Genomic DNA, 21,490 nt, shown 5'->3' with positions numbered 1-21,490 from the left:
GGGAAATGTAAATTAAAACCCTGATGAGATATAATTCCATGCCTATTAGAACAGCTAAAATTAAAAATAGTGACAATACCAAATACTGGTGAGGATGCTGAGAAGCTTGATCTCTTATATATTGGTAGTGGGACTGTAAAATGGTGCAGCCACTCTGAAAAGTTGTTTGGAAGTCTCCTACAAAACTAAGCATATACTTACCACATGACCCAGCAGTCACTCCCCGGGACATTTATCCCAGAGAAATGAAAATTTATGTCCACACGTACCAAAAAATGTACACAAATGTTCATAGCTGCGTTATTTTTAATAGCTAAAAACAGGAAACAGTCAAAATGACCTTCAATAGGTGATACATTCATACCAGGCAATACCACTCAAGACATAAAAATGAATGAACCACTGGTACATTCAACAACTTGCATGGATCTCAGGGTCATCACGATGAGTGGAAAAAGCCAACCTCAAAAGACAAAATTTTGCAGATGGAGAACAGATCAGTGGTTGCCAGGGGTTATAGGTGGGGGTGGTGTGCTGGTAGATGAGATTATAAGAGTAAGTAGCACCAGAGATTCCCTTTAGGGTGTTAGAATAGGTCTGTATCTGGACTGGGGTGGTTGTACAAATCTATACACGTGATAAAATTGCATAGAACTACACACACCCACACACATACACACAGGGAAGAGTGCATATAATTGGTGAAATCTGGAAAAGGTCTATAAATTGCACCAATGTCAGTTTGCTGGGTTTGATACAAGATTACCGTTGTGTAAGATGTTGCTATCTCGAGTACACAGAGGACTTCAGTGTACTGTCCTTGCAACTTTCTGTGAGTCTATAATTATTTCAAAACAAAAAGATTTTTTAAACGAAAAGGAATAGAACAGAGAAAGAGGGCGTCACTCACAGTAAGAGTTATCAGTTCTGGTGAAACTTTTGTTTCATTTGTGTGTGCTCGTGTGAGTCCTGGGTCACCGTGTGAAATGTACTTCTTGGGAGATGGGAGGGCAGTCATCAAGGTCAAAACCAGTTTGAAAACCACTGCTTTAGAGCAAGCTTGGAAGACTCAGAGACCTAGAAGGGGCCAGGCGGATGGTATGAAGAAGCGAGACAGGCCTGGTTCATTCAGATGTCATCACCTCTCTTTTTCCCGTGTATCAGTCATAGTTCTTACAGTGGCAGGTCTCATAACGATATAAATATTCTTTACTTCCACAGACACATATGCTTTTTCTTAATTTTTTTTTAACTACGTGGCACTTTTGATCCACGTGTTCTCCCACTTTTGATAGTGAATTCGTTTTTCTATTGCCAAGAAACAAATTACTCCAAATCTTAGCAACATAAAACAGCATTTATCATATCACGGTTTCTGGGAATGGCTAAGCTGGATGGTTCTAGCTCAGGGCCTCCCAGGAGGTTGCAGTAGAATTGTCCGTCACAGCTGCAGCCTTCTGAAGACTCAAATGCAGCCAGAGGATCGACTGCCAAGCTCACTAGTTGACAATCTTCAGCTCCTCACTGACTGTTGACCAGAAACTCACCATGCAGGCATCTCCTTAGGACTGTTCCCAACATGGCAGCTAGCTTCCCCTAGAAGGAGAGATACAAGAGAAAGAGAGAGAAAGTCAGGCACCAAATAGAAATTCATCTTGTATAACTTCATCTCAGAAATGGCATACTATCTCCTCTACCACATGCCATTGGTCACACAGACAAACCCTTGTACAATAGAGGAGGGTTGGACATGAGTGAGAACAAGAGGCAGGACCGTTAGGGGCCATCTTGAAGGCTGATGTCTACAGATAGAGACCTGGGAACAAGAAATACTTACCTATTATAAGTAAAACACCCATACATATATAATACATGGCAATTGACACTGGTCTCCATGCTGCAAAGACATTAGGGAGTGTTGGAGAATCCAGTAAAGTGAAGTTGACATACCCCATTTCTAGGGGTCAGCTGCTAATCATGGTGCTGCCACGAGAAAATATAGACCCAGGGTTGCTAGATCTTCAACTTGGAAATCTTCCAACGTTTGAGTATTGCCTTAAGTTTTTTGTTGAGTTTAATGTGGCCAAACAAAACAAATAAACCATCTGGATCCAAGTTGCAGGGTACAAACCCTGCTGCAAGGTCCAGGTGAGGGTGGTGCCGTGGTTGAGAGCTCAGGGTTTGGAATCAGACGTGGATTCAAGTTCCAGCCACGCCAATTTACCTGCTGTGTGACCTTGACGACGCCTCAGAGCCTACCCCGTAAAGCAGAGTTGATCAAAATAGTGCCATTTCACAGTGTTTCGGTGAAGTTTAAGTGAGATAATACATAAAGTTCTTCTCTCAGGGCCTGGAACACCACAACTGCACAAAAAAATATTAGTTGCCCTCATTACTGTTACTCTAACACCAGAGGTGAAAACTGAAACAATAACTTCCTCACCCAGACTGTACTGGGACTGTTAGCCACTGGGGCAACCTCAGCAACCGCCAGGCTTGATTTAGGGGTTCATCCACACATCTCCAGAGCAGAACAATCATTACTGAGGCTGAACCTCAAAGGCCCACTTTACTTTCTTCACCATTTTATCTTGGGGAGTCCTTAAACTCCATGACCTACAAAGAGAAACGGTGTTTGAATGGTATGGAAAACAGAGACGTCGCATCTTGATTTCTTTCCTTCCCATACTTCCTTGGTGTGAGAGTCACACAGCTATTTTCAGGCTGGCAAAGCTGACAACCAAAAGGAGGCTGTTTCACATCTGGAATAACAGCACAAGAAGGACCCGGGAGGTCATCTAGGGAGAAGCAGTCTTGCTCACTTGTGAACCTACTGAAGCCCAAGGTCTGAATCATCTCTATCACAGTCCACATACCTGGCTATCCACTCCTCATTGAATGCCTCCAGGGATAGGGAACTCATCACCTCCCCCAGAGTGGCTTATTCCATTTTGGGTAAGAATTTTATGCATTTGTTCAAAGAATATTGATTGAGCACTTATTATATATCAGGCATTGCATTTGGCGTTGGTGACGCAGTGGTAAATGAGACAAATGAGGTCTCCCATTTCCTAGTGTGGGAGATAGACAATAAAGAAATGAATTTATAACATGTTTGGTAGAGATAGATTTGTTGATGAAATAATCAATAAACAATCTATAATAGGAATAGAAAAGAGTTTTATCTGAGTCAAACTGAGGACTATAGCCCAGAAGACAGCCTCTCAGTTAACTCTGAGGAACTACTCCAGAGAAGCATAGTTTTCAGCACAGTTTTATATCTTGTCAAAGAACATTAAACAAGTCAGGGATACATTCCTTCAAGATTTCAGAAAAAAAAAAATAGATCAGAACACACCCAGCGCGTCAGTATGGCCTTGGCACCTGGGAAGGGAGTCATTTCATTGAAGAAGTACTAGCATTGGCGCCCCAGGAAGGGAAGCATTTAATCTTTATTTTTAACATGGGCATTCTTTACTTCTGGTCAATGCGCCCTTTTCTTCAATAATTAAAACAGATGTACAATGTACGTCTGATAGGCCACAAATTCAAGTTAATGCATGTGTAAACCAGAATGACTTCCCTATACCTCAATATGTAGAAATTTCTTTTATCAGATTCTAAGAAGAAAAATGAAACAGGGTAAATCTTTAGAGAATGTCAGGGGTGGTCAAGGAGGGTTCTCTGAGGAGAGGACGCTCAAGCAGTTTTCTTAATGAAACGAGAAGGTACACAATGTGAATATCTAGACTAAGAAGAACATCTCCCATGAGCATTTCATCAAGGAGTAAACAAAGCGGAAGTAAATGTCTTCCGAACATTCAAAGGAAATCTGGACTGAACTCTTTCTGCTTATTCATACAGCCAGAAATCTCACTGACACTTGAGAGTTAATCCTGTGACGTCTCCCTGTACTTGCAGGGTTAATGGTCAGGCAGAGAACGCTCCGCGTCTGTCCCGATCAGGTTCATTTCATCATATTTTGTCCATTTCTCCACTGGATCCACTTTGCTTTGGCATTTACAGTGTTGCATCCTTCCTAATATAGTCAGCATTCTATCTACATCCCCATTCAAGTCCCTAAAAAAAGTCGTCAAATTGGCCAGGTCTGAGGGCTGGAGTCCCATGGCAAATCTCCAAAGGCTACCCCCCGCCCACCAGATTGACAGTCATCAAGACTCCCTTTGGTCCCTCTTATTAGCTCTTCAATTTCCCGTGCATCCTTCTCAATGAAGATGGAAACGTAATTGGAGTTGAGTGGTCCTCCTTTCTCTACACCATCTGTGAACAGTACACAATCCGTTCCAAGCAGCAGGCTGATGTGTTGTCAGACAAATGACGCCCCAAGACATAAGGAAACACAGGGCACAAGCATGAGCTTGTTGACTGACTCAGAGTCATTCAGTTACTACATAGACTTGTCACTAAGAGTCTCATCATCTTTCTATCTTCCACATCCAGAATACTGCCAGATGCCCCGTGGGCATTTGATAAACCTCTGTTGAAGAGTACGTGTGTGAGTATTATAGAAGATATTTAGGGAAAAATCCCCAAATGAGACCTAAGACCCTGGCACCCCTAAGTTATGATTTTTCTATCTCATGGGAAAATGAGTTGTGTTGCTACGTAACAAAAATTCCCAAGACTTAGTGACTTACAAAAACTGCAACATTTATTTTGCTCATGAATCTGGAATTTGGCCTGGGACAGCCTGTGTCTGCTCTACTCAGCATTACCTCACGTGCTTGCACGCTTAGTGGTTGATGCTGGCTCAGAACTCAGCTGAGGCTTGTGGTTGGAATGCCTGCAAGTGGCCTTTCCTTAGAGGTGCTTGGTTTTCTCAGAGTGTGGAGGCACCCAGAGAGAGAGTCAGGCAGAGCTCTGTGGCTCATAAATCGAAAAGCATAATTTCTGCCACATTTTATTCACTAGAAGAAAGTCAAGAAGGACAGTCTATACTCAGGAATTAGTGGGACAAGTGTCAAAGAATATGCTGACTTTTAAAACCATCACCCGTAGGATTGAATGAGACTAATAGGTTTGACCGTTGTTCTTAAGCAACAAATGCCTGAGAGGATCCCTGCTTCCTTAGAGATGGGCCACAGAAGTGCACTGAGTGAGAATAAAGAATGTCTGCAAGTCTACTTAGAGCTCCTTAGTTTGGAAATCATGCAGGCTTGATATATTTGAAACATGTGTCTCTACAACTGTATCGAGAAGACAGTATTCCCTTGTTTCCCAAATAAAAGGAAGTTGGAATTGGACTTCACCAAGGGTCCAAATTAGGACAACTTCACAGGCCATAGGTGGGACCCAGGAAGGTAATACCTAAATAACACTTGGCATTGCATCTGTAGAGGAATCCAGTGCCACTGAGACGCTCCAAAGAGTCGACGTCTCTGGATGTCTGGATATTTTCATGCTCAAGTTTGGCAGATCCTTCAATCGTGTATGGTAGAGACAGCTCCAAGACCCTCCACCCCTGCTCTTACTCCTGGGCACACAGCTTGACTACATTTCCCAGCCTCCCTTGCAGTTAGGTGAGATCATGTGACTGAGTCAGGCCACAGAGATGAGGGCAGAACTCATGGAGGCTACTTCCAACCTGGTCCATAAAAACTCTAGTGCAGTCCTCTGTCTTCTCTTTTCCCATCCACTGGCTAGATGGAGTAAAAATCCAGGACCTAGAGGAGGGCGGAGAGATGAGAGAGAAGGTACATGAGTCACTACATGGAGGAAAGCTGCCTGAACAGAAACAGCATAAAATGTTGCTGCGTGAATGGAGAATAAACCTCCTTTGGAGGTTGTTTGTTATGGTTGTTTGCCTGACTGTGAAGTTGGATTTTTATTTAAGAAATGTTCATTCACCTCCCTCTCCCACCATGGGTGGAATATAATACTTCTCCATTCCATTGAGGGTGGGTTTGGCCTATGGGATGTTAACAGACAAGAGGTGACATGACATGCTTTTACACACACTTCAACACTTCTGCACTCTCTTTTGCAACAGCCGTCTTGCTGTTTTCCTATCACCTTGAGAAGAACAAGCTCCAGCTAGATCCTGGGCCAGAGCATGAGACAGCTGTGGAGCAGACCTAGATCCAGTGAGCCTAGCTAGCTCAGCTAGCTCAACCCAGCAGCTCCTGCCTGCAGGCGAGTGAGTGAGAATAAGTGATTACTGCTTTAAGCTACTGAGTTTTGTGATAGTTTGTTACACAGCATACTGTGGCAATAGTTGGCTGATACACTAATGAAGTGTGTGTGCCATTCTCATGGGGCTGCCATGTTAAGCTTCCACTTGATGCCTGCTCTTCATCTAAGTTTTATGCCAAAACTCTTTTACATATAAAGAGGTACAAGGAAAGACTTGCCCAAGGTCACACAAGGAGTTTGGTATATCAAATTCACGAGCCCAAATTTATTTCCTTCTGTTCCAAACGCACTGAGGGAATGTGAAAAAAAGCGGTTAAAATCAGGAAGGGATGGAACAGAACTTAGGATGTTTCCATCAAATGCCACTTCAGAAGTGTTTGGTAATACTCCTTGACATTTGGAAACTTCAGGACAAATAAAACAATGACCAGCTTCACCTCCTGGGTTGTTCATTTGTGGAACTAAAGATGTTGCACAGGATGAAGATACAACTTTTCTAAGAAAGATTTGAATAGTTGCAGTATACCACTCCCATAATGGGTTAAAAAGGGAAACAAGAACCTTCGTAGGGACACCTTCAAGGTTAAGTCAAGGAGGAAAATGGAACCTGGGGACACAGCATCCCCTGTGAGAGAAAGAACACCGCAAGGCCCTGGGGACGGCCTGCTCTCACCACCGCCTTTCAAACCATGCTTGCATCAAACATCTAAGGGAGCACCAGCCACGGGTCCTGCAGGAGCTGCCCAGCTCAGGGAAGGGAGACAACCGGCCCCCAACCTGAGCAAGGAGCAGTGGAAACCTATCTGCAACCCTCACCCCCACCCCGTCTTTTCATCTCTCGGACCCTTGGCTCGGATTCTTTTAGTGTGAGACCCCGCAGGGGTTCACCTCCCCGAGGAGAGGAAAAGGGGGTGGGGGTGGGGGGTTTCTGGTGTGCTAAAAGCCAAAGACGCGCGGACTGCTCAGGGGTGGGGTGTCTCCTGCGAGCGGGGACGGCTGCAAAGCGCGCGAGCACGCCAGAACACCCATACTCACAACGACACGCTACACACCCACACCCACACCCAACCATACACCCCTCCCCCGCTGGCCCCCCACGCCCCTCCTGCGGGTGAGGAGCAGACTCCCGGAGAGGGGAGTGCAGCACCCTATAAAACTGAGGGCCTGGCGCCCACCCTGGCCGCGCCTGCAGCCTCCACGCCGGGGACCCGGAGAGCTGTGGGCACTGGGCGCAGGGGGCCCCGCGCGCGGGAAGTGCCGCGCCCAGCCCGGCGGGTAGCCAGACGGAGGGCACGGCGGGAAAGCTAGCCGCCCGCCCTGGCCCCGCCCCCCCAGCCGCCGGTGCCGCCCCCGCTGCGGCGGGCGAGGGGCGGGGCGGGGCGCGGCATATATAAGGCGAGGGGCGGGCGCCGCTCTTTTGTCTCTTGCTGCAGCGACGCGAGTCAGAGCACCGGAACCGCGGGCTTGGAGCGGAACTTTTCGGTGAGCGGCGCGCTGGGGCGGAGGCCCCATCCGGGTGGGGTCGGAGCCGCCCTTCCCCGACGGGACGCCCGGGCCGGCCGGCCACGCCCTAGGGCTGTGGATGGGGTGCGGGACGTGCCCAGATCCTTGGCCTCCGGGCTGCCGGGAACGCCCCGGCCGGAGTGCCACGTCGAGGGGCGGCGGCGGGGAGCGCGGAGGGGGCCGCTGGCCCCGGCTCCGGGCCAACCTCCTTGGTTTGCCCGCTAGGTTTGTCTTAAGAAAATGGCAGACAAGCCGGACATGGGGGAAATCGCCAGCTTCGATAAGGCCAAGCTGAAGAAGACGGAGACGCAGGAGAAGAACACCCTGCCGACCAAAGAGAGTGAGTCCGCCCCCGCCTCCGGGTCCTCGAGCTCCCAGCCCAGTCCCCACCCCGCCCTTCGCCTGAACCGAGCCCCGCACCCCATCCGGCCGATTCCTCCCGTCGGGCAGCCCCAGCCCCCCTTTCTGTTGCACAAGGCGCCTGTCCCCAACCCCAAGCCTCTTTCTTAATCCCCAGACCTCGTGGGTGCCTCGCCCAGCCCAGGTTTGTAAGCGCCTCGGTTGGCGGGTTGCAAGAGGTTCCCATCCCCCAGTGCCCGCTTCCTGCCCTCCACAGCCATTGAGCAGGAGAAGCAAGCGAAGTGAAATTTCCTAAGAACCTGGAGTGTTCTCCACCTCCATCATCTTGGAGACCCTAGTCGTGATGTGGAGGAAGAGCCACCTGCAAGATGGACACGAGCGACAAGCTGCACTGTGAACCCGGGCACTCCGTGCCGATGCCACCGGCCTGTGGGTCTCTGAAGGGACCCTCCAATCGGACTGCCAAATTCTCCGGTTTGCCCTGGGATATTATAGAAAATTATTTGTATGATTAATGAAAATAAAACACACCTCGTGGCATGGCTGGCGTGGTCTGAGTCTGTTAGTTGAGTATGCGTGGGTAGTGCCACTGCAGCAGAGCTCCAGCCACCGGAGTCGGAGTTCCTGCCGCAGAGCGGGGGAGGGGGTCGCAGGATGGGCTGGTTTGCAGGGACCATCTCTTAGTTTTGAGTTTCCCTGCTTATGTGTAAGATTTTACGGGTTATTAGCCGCCTACTCTTGCAATCCATGCAAAATTTAACCCCACTTTTCATTCCTGGAAGCTGTTTCGGAAAATGCTTTTTTAAAAGCAGAATTTGTTTTTGATAAGCTTTTACGGTCTCACCGTTTTCTCTGGCCTCATAGTTGTGGTGAACACCAGGAGAGAACAGTGATTTAAAGTCTGAGAAGAAAGGGGGAAATGACTGAATCTGGAATGTTGGAAATTGGGCGAGGTCACAAATTCCCCGAGAGGCTTTCTCTTGGAGCTTGAAAAAGGAGGCATTGGAACAAAAACAAAGGCGGGATTCAAGGAAAGAACAGCAAGAACATCACAACTGGAGGAACCAACACCAGAACTAGAGAAGCTGTGGGGGACAGCCTAGCTTTTTGTCTTTTAACCCGGGCTCAGAACCTTCCACAAAAGCGTTAGCCATTAGAGGGAGCGCTGGGCCGAGCAGCCTCCGGTGCTGTGATCAGCAGGGAGAGTGGGATTGTGGAGGGAGGGCTGGCGCCAGCAGGGGCAGCAGCAGAGACCTGCTGGGTCACACCCGCTGGACCCACAGGGAAGGGGCGGGCCCGCCCAGAGGCCCTAGCGGAGGAGGAGAACCTGGGGCTGCAGGGCATTCTAAAGCACAAGAAACAGGCTTGTGGTTTCAGGGGTGGAGTTTCCTTTTAAGGAGGGAGGAGATGACACATCGTGTAGTGATTTGTCCCATATCTGCCTGCGCGTCAGGGGCCGGACACTGGGTGAGGGCAGGTAATTTGAATGAGGTGTGATCCCAGTCCACGGGGCCTTAAAATGCAGTGGGTGAGATCTCCGCCACAGTAGACCACAGTCAGGGATACCTAGGCCAAGGGAGTCACTGCCCATGTGACATGGAGTGGCTTGACAGTGAAACCTGTGCTGTGGAGGGTAAGTGGGCCTGGGGAGGAGAAATAAGGAAGGGACACATTAAGAGACCACCGGGGCAAGGGACACTAACCTTTACTGAGGTAAGGTTAAGATTTCTGAAGCGATAACTCACAGCCCGCTTGCCTATCTGCCTCTCCTTTCCCCACCCTGGCGAGGCCCCAGTTAACTCATTTTCTGAGTGTAAAACAAAAGTGCCCTTAAGTCTCCTGGATTTTTGTCTTCTTAAATTCTTAGGAAGAGCAAGGCTCTCATGGGCACCCACCACCTCAGAATAGAAAGGATTTTCAGAAATCTTTAAATTTCTTCAGAAATTTTAAATCAGAAATCTTAAATCAGCTGTAGGCCAGGCACTGTGCTTGGAGCTTTAATTCTCAAACTCTTATTAAGGCAGTATGATTATCATCCCATTTTATAGACGGGGAAACTAGGGTTCAGAGAGACTAGGAATTTGCTGAAGACACACAGCCAGTGAGTAGTGGAGCCGGAATCTGGGGCCAAGGGTGTGCTTTGGGGGATCTTATAACCCCAATGTTCAGGACATCCACTGCATCCAGCGTTTCATGAGCATCCACTACTTGAAGCATATTTATAATTGCCCCTGTTGGGGTCCATTGTTGGGAGGTTGAGGAAAAGGAAACAAATCACTACTACCTTCAAACAGTAACACAGTTGGTGGTGAGAGGGCTTTGGCATTCCCAGGACCCTCTTACTCGCAGAAGATTCCCATGACTTTCTCACCTGCTCCGCAGGAAATCCTTTCTATTCTGAGGTGGTGGGGTGCCCATGAGAGTCTAAGAATTTAAGACAAAAATCCAGGAGACTTGGGCTTCCCTGGTGGCGCAGTGGTTGAGAGTCCGCCTGCCGATGCAAGGGACACGGGTTCGTGCCCCGGTCCGGGAGGATCCCACATGCCACGGAGCGGCTGGGCCCGTGAGCCATGGCCGCTGAGCCTGCACGTCCGGAGCCTGTGCTCTGCAACGGGAGAGGCCGCAACAGTGAGAGCCCCGCGTACCGCAAAAAAAAAAAAAAAAAAAAATCCAGGAAACTTAAGGGCACTTTTGTTTTCCACTCTGAGACAATGAGCTAATTGGGGCCTCGCCAAGGTGGGGAAAGGCGATGCGGATAGGCAAGCGGGCTGTGAGTTATCCCTTCAAGAATCTTATCACACCACATTGGTTTACAAGGTAAGGCTGGCCTTCCTCAACCCATCCCAGCTCCTGAGCTGCTTCAATGTGTGCACGTCTACACATCTCTTGGTCTGAATGGCAGAAACCCCGTAAGACAGACCCAGAAGGCCAAGCACTGGCCAAGAAGGCTGCCTTCCTAGGCCCCACCTCTCTCCCCATGGTGGATTGCAGGGAATCCCGTGGGCATCACAGTGGAGTCAGCACCAGAACCTGGAGTGTCAGAGAACATTGAAGCACCTCAGGCCCACCCTTACCTTCCTTCCTCCCTCCCTTATCCCACCATTTCTATTCCTTGCCACCTGGGAATACTGACACCCTTGGGAGAATTATACTGAATTACCGGTTTCTGCCCTTTTCCTCCTATCTAAGCATTCAGGAACCAATTATGAGTCCAATCACAAAACAAGGCTTGCTCTGAAACTAAAATACAATGGTAACTTTTCTTTTTAAACCTGGATTTCTGGCTTCATTTCCTTATTTCATCCCTAAGGCAAGCGTTAATAATTCGGCCTCCATGTGATGAATGGGGCTCAGGGCTTGGGACTTTCCACTGTCTTTGTTAGGGTGCACCAGGGGACTCAGGACGACAGAAGGTCCCCATACACACACTCCACCTCCTATTCAATAAGCTGAGTGCCTGGTATGTACCCCAGGCTGCTCAAGGTGCTGGGAAAACAGATGGAGGCTGCCTCAGGGAGCACCTAGGCTAGATTAGAAGGAAGACCCAGCCTGTCTTCCCAACACTTCCCAATCCCCCAGATCGCTCTCCCACCCTCTTCTCTCATCCTCAGGCAAGCACTTCCTCTTCTCAGGCAATATTAGGTGGCTTAAAATAATAGAGTCTCTCTAGATCCCTCACTCAGCATCCCCTAACATTAGCATCTTACTTCATTATAGTCCAATTATCAGAATCAAGAAATTAACATTACACTACTATTAATCCCACTCCTGGTCATGTACCCAGACAAAACTATAATTCGAAAAGATACATGCGCCCCTACGTTCATAGCAGCACTATTTACAATAGAGAAGACACAGAAATAACCTAAATGCCCATCGACAGATGAATGGATAAAGGCGTGGTACATATATACAATGGAATATTACTCAGCCATAAAAAAGAATGAAATACTGCCATTTGCAGCAACATGGGTGGACCTTGAGATTATCATACTAAGACGAAGTAAGTCAGAAAAAGAAAGACAAATACCATGATATCGCTTATATGTGGAATCTAATATATGACACAAATGAACATTCTATGAAACAAAACACTCACAGACATAGAGAACAGACTTGTGGTTGCCAAGTGGGAGGGGGCTGAGGGAGGGAAGGATTGGGAGTTTAGGATTAGCAGATGCAAACTACTATATGTAGCATGGATGAACAACAAGTTCCTACTGTATAGCACAGGGAACTATATTCAATATCCTGTGATAAAACATAATGGAAAAGAATATGAAAAAGACATATAACTGAATCACTTTGCTGTACAGCAGAAACTAACACAACATTGTAAATCAACTATGCTTCAATAATTTTTTTTAAAATTATACTACTATTAACTAAACCAAAGATCTTATTCAAATGTCACCAGTTTTTCCACTAACGTCCTTTTTCTGTTCCAAGATCCTATCCAGGACCGCACATAACATTCACTTATTTCTCTTTAGTCTCCTGCAATCTGTAATAGTTCCTCAGTCTCTCCTTGTCTTTTATGACCTTGACACTTATAAAGAGTATGGCCAAGTATCTGCTGAATATATCTCAATGCGGGTTTGTCTTATGTTTTCTCATAACTGGACTGATGTTCTAGATGTATTTTTTGGTAAGCTGCACCACGTTCTTTTTGGAGTGGAAAGAAAAGATTAAGTGCCTTAGTTCTCATGCTTTTTGCCACCTTCTGTCATTTCCCTCGCATGGGAAAAACACTCCTGTGTTTCCCCTCTCTACTCTTCCTGCACTACTCAACCATACGTGCAGGAAAAACTCTTCTGTTTCTCCTTTACTCCAGCATTCTACTCACAGAATACCCTACCTCAGGTCACCAAATGGGTGGATTTTCCACACCAAGCAATTCTCAGATTCTCCAGACACCAGCTGAGTGTCCCACAATTCAATTCAGTTCTGACACCATCTACCTGGAGTTAGCATCAGAGCCCACAGGTTAAGGGCTCAGTACCACAAAACTGCCCCCTCCTCCCACTTCAGACACCAATTGCAAGTCCAGCTTGACAGTATGCATCTAATAGACTGAGGCTGAGCAGAGCTGCCCTATGACACAGTGACCCCAGGCCTCGTGATACATTCCAGAGGGACGAGTGCATGTGTCCACCAAAGGACCTGTCCAAGAATGTTCCATTCATATTGGTCAAAGAGCAAAAACAACCCAAATGTCCATCAACAGAATGAATAGACGAATCTGTTGTATTCACACAGCTAATCACTGAGTTACTCAACAGTAAAAAGGAACCAAGTGCTGGTATCTAATATTGTATGATTAAATCTAAACGACAGGGCTCCCCTGGTGGTGCAGCGGTTGGGAGTCCGCCTGCCGATGCAGGAGTCGTGGGTTCGTGCCCCAGTCCGGGAGGATCCCACATGCTGCGGAGCGGCTGGGCCCGTGAGCCATGGCCGCTGGGCCTGCGTGTCCGGAGCCGGTGCTCCGCAACAGGAGAGGCCACAACAGTGAGAGGCCTGCGTACCGCAAAAAAAAAAAAAAAAAAAAAATATATATATATATATATATATACGTATATATATATATAAACGACATTCTAGAAAAGGCAAAAATAATTTTTGACGATAAAAGTCAACAGAACCTGGGGTGATGGAAATGTTATATATCTTGATCAGAGTGGTAACTATATGAGTGTGTAAAAAATTATCAAGATAGACACTTAAGATTAACACTCACATACACTTCACTATATGTATGTTTTACCTCAATACAAAGATTTTTTTAATCCTATGAAGAACTAAGGATTCCCAGCTTTTAAGACCACATACCACTAGCTCAGAGAGAAGATCAGAAGACTGTATAAACAGAGCCTGTATCTGGTTCCAAGGGGCAACAGGAAAACATGTTTCTCTGGCCCTTTCCTTCCTTCTTTCCTGCCTTTGAGTATTTCCCCCCATTTGAATGACCCTCCATCTCTTTTCTAATTGGTCAAATATTAGCCTACAAGGCCTTACCAATCACCACCTTCTCTGATTAGCCCGCCTCATTTCCCAACCAATGCCATTCTCTCTGTCCTGTCAGCTCCTATCTGCCCCTCTCTACTGGTACTTGGACATGTCACCTTCTCAGTTAGACTGAATGGAGAAGGATCTGTATTCATTGATACTGGTGGCACCCACAGTAGCCAGTACATAGTAGACACTCAATAAATAATTATTGAATTGTCACTGAAATACCCCACTGGCCTCACCTGCTGCATCTTGGCCATACTACAGCCAGGCTGCTATCAGGCCCCCTACTGTCTTACTATGGGTTCTCTTCTGCATTGAAAGGGCCTAAGCATAATCGGCATGTGGGAGTGACCATAGTTCAGGGAAGCCAAATAGCTTCATTTCCCTCCCAGAACCAGAACAGGATGCAATCCTATGACAATGAAGGGAAGTACAGTGAATTCACAATTGAGGCTATTGATGGAAAGCTATTTATTAATTACCCAGATGGCAACTGTGAGTCTCAACCAGTTAAAAGAGTTTAGATATTGGGTTGCTGATTTCTGTGAAATACAGAGGCTGTGCTCTTGTTCAGTTTAATTCAGCAGGCATTTTTTGAGTGCTAGTGAATTCCTATCACTGTACTAGGGCTGTGGAAGCTGTAAAAGACTAGGGCTGTGGAAGCTGTTAGTAGACCAACTAACTACACAAAAGGTGGAATGAAGTAAATGGTAAAGAGGGAGATCAGCAAAGCACCATGGGAAGGTATATGAAGGAACCGTGAACTCTGGACAGGTGGTTGCTTCATTGGGAAGAAGCATTTGAATGAAGACCCAGAGGAGTGAGAATGGGAGCAGGGCTTTCTTAACAGAAGGAGGAGCAGTGCATTGTGATACCATAGCATGTTCCGTGGAGGGAAAGGGCAATGGTTCAGTGAAAATGGAGGACACCTCAAAATTAGCCTAGAAAGGTAAGTTGAGTTCTTTATCCTATAGACAGTTGAGAGCCACTGCAGATTTGAGGTTGGGGCAAAGTGATCTGGAATGTATTTGATAGCATGAGAAGGATGTTGTGGCAGACACAGAGGGTTATCTACCTGACCACTATCACCATCACCACCAATTCTACCATCGCCACCATCACCACCACTACCACCACACACTTCTCATCCTCTGCTACCCTGCCTTCTTCATGGCCAAGGGAAGCCCAGTTGTATTTAGATATAAAGCAGTTGATGAACCTCAAGGGGCACAGCCCCAGGAGCAATGCTTGATTATATAAACCTAAAGCACCCAGGGGTTCAGCATTATAGAAATTTGTGAGGTTGTTTTGTTTCAGTTTGATTGTCATAAAGATTAAGAGACACTGTCAATAGTTCATGGACAAGGATCAGGAATGTCTGACATCCTGCAATGCACAGGGCAATCCCATATATCAAAGATTTGTCCCATGCCCTGCATGACTTTTTAAAAGACCCTTGGGCTTCCCTCGTGGCGCAGTGGTTAAGAATCTGCCTGCCAATGCAGGGGACACGGGTTCGAGCCCTGGCCCAGGAGGATCCCACATGCCGCGGAGCAGCTAGGCTCGTGAGCCACAACTACTGAGCCTGTGCGTCTGGAGCCTGTGCTCCGCAACGGGAGAGGCCGCGATAGTGAGAGGCCCGCGCACCGCGATGAAGAGTGGCCCCCGCTCGCCGCCGCTGGAGAAAGCCCTTGCACAGAAACAAAGACCCAACACAGCCAAACATAAATATTAATTAATTAATTAATTTAAAAAAATGGTCCTCATTAAAAAAATCTTTAAAAAAATTTTTAAAAAGACTCTCTATTGTGGTATAATTACGTATAGAAAAGTACACAGATCATTAAGTATACAGCTCAATGAATCTTCACAAACTGAACACAGCCTAGTGTCTCCTTCCAGTCATATACTTATTCTAACTGCAAACAGCATGTACACAGTATGCCCATTTTTGAACTTTATATAAATGGACCCATGACTTGTGAATAAACCACTAGACATTCACGTAGATGAAATATCTCTTTATAATCATGTGACTCCAGCAACAGCCAATTTTATTCTACATTTTGCATTTTCCTGGAATGCAACCGCCATGTAAATGTAAATTGAAGGAAGCCTTTTTTTTTTGGCCAGGCCTTGTGGGATCTTAGTTCCCCCACCAGGGATTGAACCCAGGCCCTCGGCAGTGAAAGCACAGAGTCCTAACCACTGGACCGCCAGGGAATTCCCCCAGGGATGCCTTTTTTTCGAACTCAGAGCTTTACAAAGAGTTGATTGCCATTGCAGAAAATTGTGGCATGGAGAGCAGTATCTCTTTTAGGTTTTGAACTGTTGTTACAACACAATTGTATCAGTGTTCGTCTGAAGCTGTGGACTGCTTCTTTCTGTGCAGAATATTGTTTTGCCATATTATATTAGTCAGCTTTTGATAGGTTGTGAGGCAGTAACAAACAACTCCAAAAATCCCAATGGCTTACAACAACAAAAATGTATCTTTTGCTGTTGCTTTTCATATATGCATCAGTTGAAGCTCTGTTCCTGTTGCACATGTCTTTTTCATTTTGAGAGCCAGGATAAAGGAGCAGCCCTATCTGAGACATGCTGCTGTCATAGCAGAGGAAAAAGGTATAGCAGAACCGCGCAATGGCTTTTCAAGCTCTTCTCAGATGTGACACTTCCATTCACATTACACTGACCAAAGCAAATCATAAAGCAAGCGTGACATCAGTTGGGTGAGGCAGTGCAAGTCCCATGCCCTCAGGCTGGGATATCTAATTCTGGTATAGGGAAGGCAGGAAATAATTTGGAGTCATAATATAATTTACCATATATATTGAAATGCATATGCATATAATTTTTGCCAATTATCTTTCTTTATTTCACCTTTATATTCCAATGAGAGCTTGTATTGATTTGTTTTTCAAGTGCATGTGTGGATAGATTATATTATCTTTGATTTTCATTTCATGAAAGAGGAGTGCCATAAAATATTTACACGAAAAGAGATGTTGGTTCTAAGAGGTTGAAAACCGGCAGTCTGAAGCAATCACAGTAATTCCATTACCCTGCAGTGACTGACTGAAGAATAGGTATGGGTTGCAATTCTGGCCAAGGAGACCCAAGAGGAAGCCTGCAGGGGGACTTCAGGGAAGATGGTATCTGTACTTTGAAGACATAAGGAAAAGTTGCATGTGTCACTGTGTGAGGATGTGAACCTCAAACCACAGCAGTCATCTCGAAGCCATGAATGGCCAGGCCCAGATGCTGAGAGTGGAAAAATGAAAAGAATCTGGGTATTTGAGGAGTTCTTGAGCTGCTGAGTTTTCCTGAAAATGCCTCATCTTTGAACTTTCTGTTATATGAAATAATACATTTTTCTTACATTTAAGAAATCTATAATTGCGTTTTCTGTTCCTGGTAGTCAAAAGTATTCAACAATGATCACCTGGAAATGGGAAGACTGTGTGGGTAGAGGTGTTGGTTTGTAGGATACTGTTATAGTCCAGGCAAGAGGTAATGAGGACTTGAATGAGGGGAAGACATGCACATAGTGGTGTGCTGGTATGTGTTTCACAACCAGCTCTCAGTTCGGGGTGGAGGTGGAAAGGAGCTGAATTTGTAGCATCTGCCAATGTCTATGGTGTAAGTATTGCCAATTTCAAGCTGCCAACAGTTTAACCACCAACTTCCCTGCTTTCTGAAAATTTAACAAATGGATCTTTGCAAGCTAGCGCCAATTGGCTTCAGCACACCACTGGCTGTGGGGAGTAGGAAATCAGGACAGATACAAAAGATTTTGCAGAGGGAGAATTAGTACGACTTCAGATTGTGTGGGCAATTATAGAAGTTGTAATCTGACAAACAGGAAAACAGAAACAAACCTTTGCTTGTCCATGTGACTTCATTTCTGTCTTCAAGAGTGGAAGATCAGGGCTTCCCTGGTGGCACAGTGGTTGAGAGTCCGCCTGCCGATGCAGGGGACACGGGTTCGTGCCCCAGTCCGGGAAGATCTCACATGCCGCAGAGCGGCTAGGTCCGTGAGCCATGGCCGCTGAGCCTGTGCGTCCGGCGCCTGTGCTCCGCAACGGGAGAGGCCACAACAGTGAGAAGCCCCTGTACCGCAAAAAAAAAAAAAAAAAAAAAAAAGAGTGGAAGATCAAAGCATCCAATAACCAGGGCATTTCCCGGAAAGTACATTGGGAGACACAGTATCACTTTGGAGGCAATTTTACAGTCCCCAAATAAGTATCATAAATTAATTTTATGGCCAACACATTGTACAGAGATACAATAAAAGGAGGCCATGATAAAGTGGGTGTGTCTGGCACTGAGCCCTGGGAAGGGCAGGATGAACTTGTAGGACCTCACAGCGTCCTAGAACCTGCGTCAGGCAAAACATCAGTGGGAGTCTGCGTGGAAACACCCGGTGGGAGGAAAGCAGGCCAGGTTGGCCAGAATCAGCGAGCTATTAGGGCCAGCCAAAGTGGAGATGCTATAGTTCATTAATCGATCGATCCATTGTTTTCTCCATTTATTCACCACAATTTATTCAGCACCTGGTAAGTACTGGGTCCTAGGCTACGCATGCTCAGGATAAACAAGACGGATTTCCTGGACCTCATTCTCTTACAGGTAAGATAAACAGGTAACCTAGATTACTGACAAAATACGGGAATTCTGTATTCTGATTTAAAACTAAAAGGGCACTAGTATTATTTTTTTACCTCCTCAGTGAAATTTAGAAGACTGAACCCTTAACACTGGGAGATGACCCTGTTGGCTCAACCCTGGCATTTTTCAGCATTTATTCTGAATTTCTGTAGCATTTATTTCTATCTCTGTATTGTTAAATTGATGTGTTTCATAGAAATCAACAAGATCAGAAGGACTTTGTTATTGGTAAGAACATAAAAACCACTGGCCCCATGAATGCTATTTAAGATTATCAAGGGACTTCCCTGGTGGCACAGTGGTTAAGAATCCACCTGCCAGTCCAGGGGACACGGGTTCGAGCCCTGGGCCGGGAAGGTCCTATATGCCGCGGAGCAACTAAGCCCGTGCGCCACAACTACTGATCCTGTGCTCTAGAGCCTGCGAGCCACAACTACTGAAGCCCATGAACCACAACTACTGAAGCCCGCGCTCCTAGAGCCCGTGCTCTGCAACAAGAGAAGCCACCGCATGAGAAGCCCGGGCACCACAACAAAGAGTAGCCCCCGCTCACTGCTACTAGAGAAAAGCCCGTGCGCAGCAACGAGGACCCAATGCAGCCAAAAATAAATTAATTAATTTTTTTAAAAAATCGAGCACCCAAACCACAGCTAAGAATATTTTCTACATTATGGAGGAATCCTATTCTTTAGGAAACAGAAAAATTCTCACTTTTGTATCAGTGCAGCCCCAAGACCTTCATCTGAGGCATCTGTGACTAAAAAGAACCAATTCTTTGAGTTATTTTTTTGTCCAAGCGTTATCTCCTGCCAAGCTGTCCCTTACTTTGTTTCCTGCTACTTAGGTGCCAGGTTATTTGATATGGCTTGTTCTTAGGAAAAAACTCAGTGGAGTGCATGATCTTATCCTGAGGATTCTTTGGTGTTTTATTCTTAAAAATCCTATCCAACCTGGCTTAAGCAAAAAGGATTTATTTACTCACGTCAGTGAGAAATCCAGGGAGTAGTTTCTGCTTCAGGTGTGCTGATGTGAAGATAGTCAAATGATGTCACGGGGACCTGGTTTCTCTCTCTCCATCTCTCACCTCAAACTTTTTCTTTTCAGGCTAACCCTCCCCCTCATGGTGACAATACAGCTGCTAGTGCCCAGAGACTGCATTCTTCTCATGGGTAAGAACAGTTGAAGAGAAGAGAGAACTTCTCTTCAACCAGTTCAAACATAAACCCTGGACCTAACTTTCAACGGCCTGAATTAGGTCAAGTGTCCATCCCTGACACAGTCACACTGGCCGAGATAAGGGAAGACAGAGCTTAGTTTAAAACTAGGTCCCATAATGACCTATATGGGAAAAGAATCTTAAAAAGAGTTGATATATGTATATGTATAACTGAGTCACTTTGCTGTATAGCAGAAACTAACACAACACTGTAAATCAACTATACTCCAATAAAAATTAATTTTAAAAAGATAAAATAAGGGGACTTCCCTGGCGGTCCAGTGGTTAAGACTCTGCGCTTCCAATGCAGGGGGCTCAGGTTCGATCCCTGGTCGGGGAACTAAGATCCAATTAAAATAAAATAATTAAATAAGATTAAAAAAACTAGGTCCCGTGCTATCCCTGGAGTTAGGAGATGGGTCAGCTTCACCAGAATCACAGGGACATCACATGCAGAAGGAGTACATGTGTGAATGAAAATCAAGGACTAGGGGCTTCCCTGGCTGTCCAGTGGTTAAGACTTTGCCTTCCAATGCAGAGTGTGCGGGTTCGATCCCTGGTCGGAGAGCTAAGATCCCACATGCCTTGCAGCCAAAAAACCAAAACATAAAACAGGAGCAATATTGTAACAAATTCAGTAAAAACTTTAAAGAAAAAAAGAAAATCAGGGACTATTATTAAGAACAGGGTAGGACTTCCCTGGTGGCGCAGTGGTTGAGAGTCCACCTGCCGATGCAGGGGACACGGGTTCGTGCCCCGGTCCAGGAAGATCCCACGTGCCGCGGAGCGGCTGCGCCCGTGAGCCATGGCTGCTGAACCTGCGCGTCTGGAGCCTGTGCTCCGCAACGGGACAGGCCACAACAGTGAGAGGCCCGCGTAGCACACAAAAAAAAAAGAACAGGGTAAATGGATATTAAGCACCCAAACTCCTCCATATCCACCACAGTCATGTGCTAAACTGGAGTCTGAAGGTCCCATTTTAACCTCTTAACCCCTGGGGGCTGCAGGGGCTACTGTGAGTCTGATCCTGGGGGTAGGCAGATGTGAACTGGTGGAGAAAACCTAACTTCTCTGTTATCACAGCCCTATTCCCAATGTCCCTGCCAAAAACCAGGGCTGGGGCAAAGGCCCTGAGATTAAAGACACACACACACACACACACACACACACACATCACCTGTGTACATACATACATATATGTGTACATGTGTTGATGTGTGCATGTTCCTGCGCATATATAAAGAGGTTTTTAAGGAATTAGCTCACAGGATTATGGGAGCTACTGAACCCAAACTCCATACAGCAGGTCAGCAGTCTGGAAACTTGAACAGTTCTTCCATGCTACAATCTTAAGGCAGAACTTCTTCTCTAGGAAACCTCCATTCTTGCTCTTCAAGCCTTCAACTGATTGAACAAGGCCCACCCTTATTATGGCAGGTAATCTCCTTTACTTCCAGTTAACTGATTGTAAATGTTAACCGCATCTACAAAATACCTCCACAGCAACATCTAGACTGTGGGGTTTTTTTGTTTTTTTTGCAGTACGCGGGCCTCTCACTGTTGTGGCCTCTCCCA

At 46.2% G+C, this 21,490-nt stretch overlaps 1 protein-coding gene and 1 long non-coding RNA gene across 2 annotated transcripts; one reads left to right on the top strand and one right to left on the bottom strand.

Annotated features, from left to right (window-relative positions):
- Positions 1 to 301: 301 nt before the first annotated feature.
- Positions 302 to 18,135, bottom strand: LOC109551029 (uncharacterized). The gene is made up of 3 exons (XR_002177730.3): positions 17,910 to 18,135; positions 5,329 to 5,684; positions 302 to 1,596 (listed from the first exon to the last, which is right to left on the bottom strand). It is a non-coding gene; the product is annotated as an uncharacterized lncRNA (long non-coding RNA).
- TMSB10 (thymosin beta 10) lies at positions 7,483 to 8,560 on the top strand. The gene is made up of 3 exons (XM_019942163.3): positions 7,483 to 7,635; positions 7,882 to 7,996; positions 8,273 to 8,560. Exons 2-3 carry the CDS (start codon positions 7,897 to 7,899, stop codon positions 8,299 to 8,301), a joined length of 129 nt encoding a protein of 42 aa, XP_019797722.1. The 5' UTR covers positions 7,483 to 7,635; positions 7,882 to 7,896; the 3' UTR covers positions 8,302 to 8,560.
- Positions 18,136 to 21,490: the final 3,355 nt, after the last annotated feature.

Source organism: Tursiops truncatus, chromosome 14 (genome assembly GCF_011762595.2).
Source record: "Tursiops truncatus isolate mTurTru1 chromosome 14, mTurTru1.mat.Y, whole genome shotgun sequence".
Classification (NCBI taxonomy): domain Eukaryota; kingdom Metazoa; phylum Chordata; class Mammalia; order Artiodactyla; family Delphinidae; genus Tursiops; species Tursiops truncatus.
This window is presented reverse-complemented; position numbering and strand designations above follow the sequence as displayed.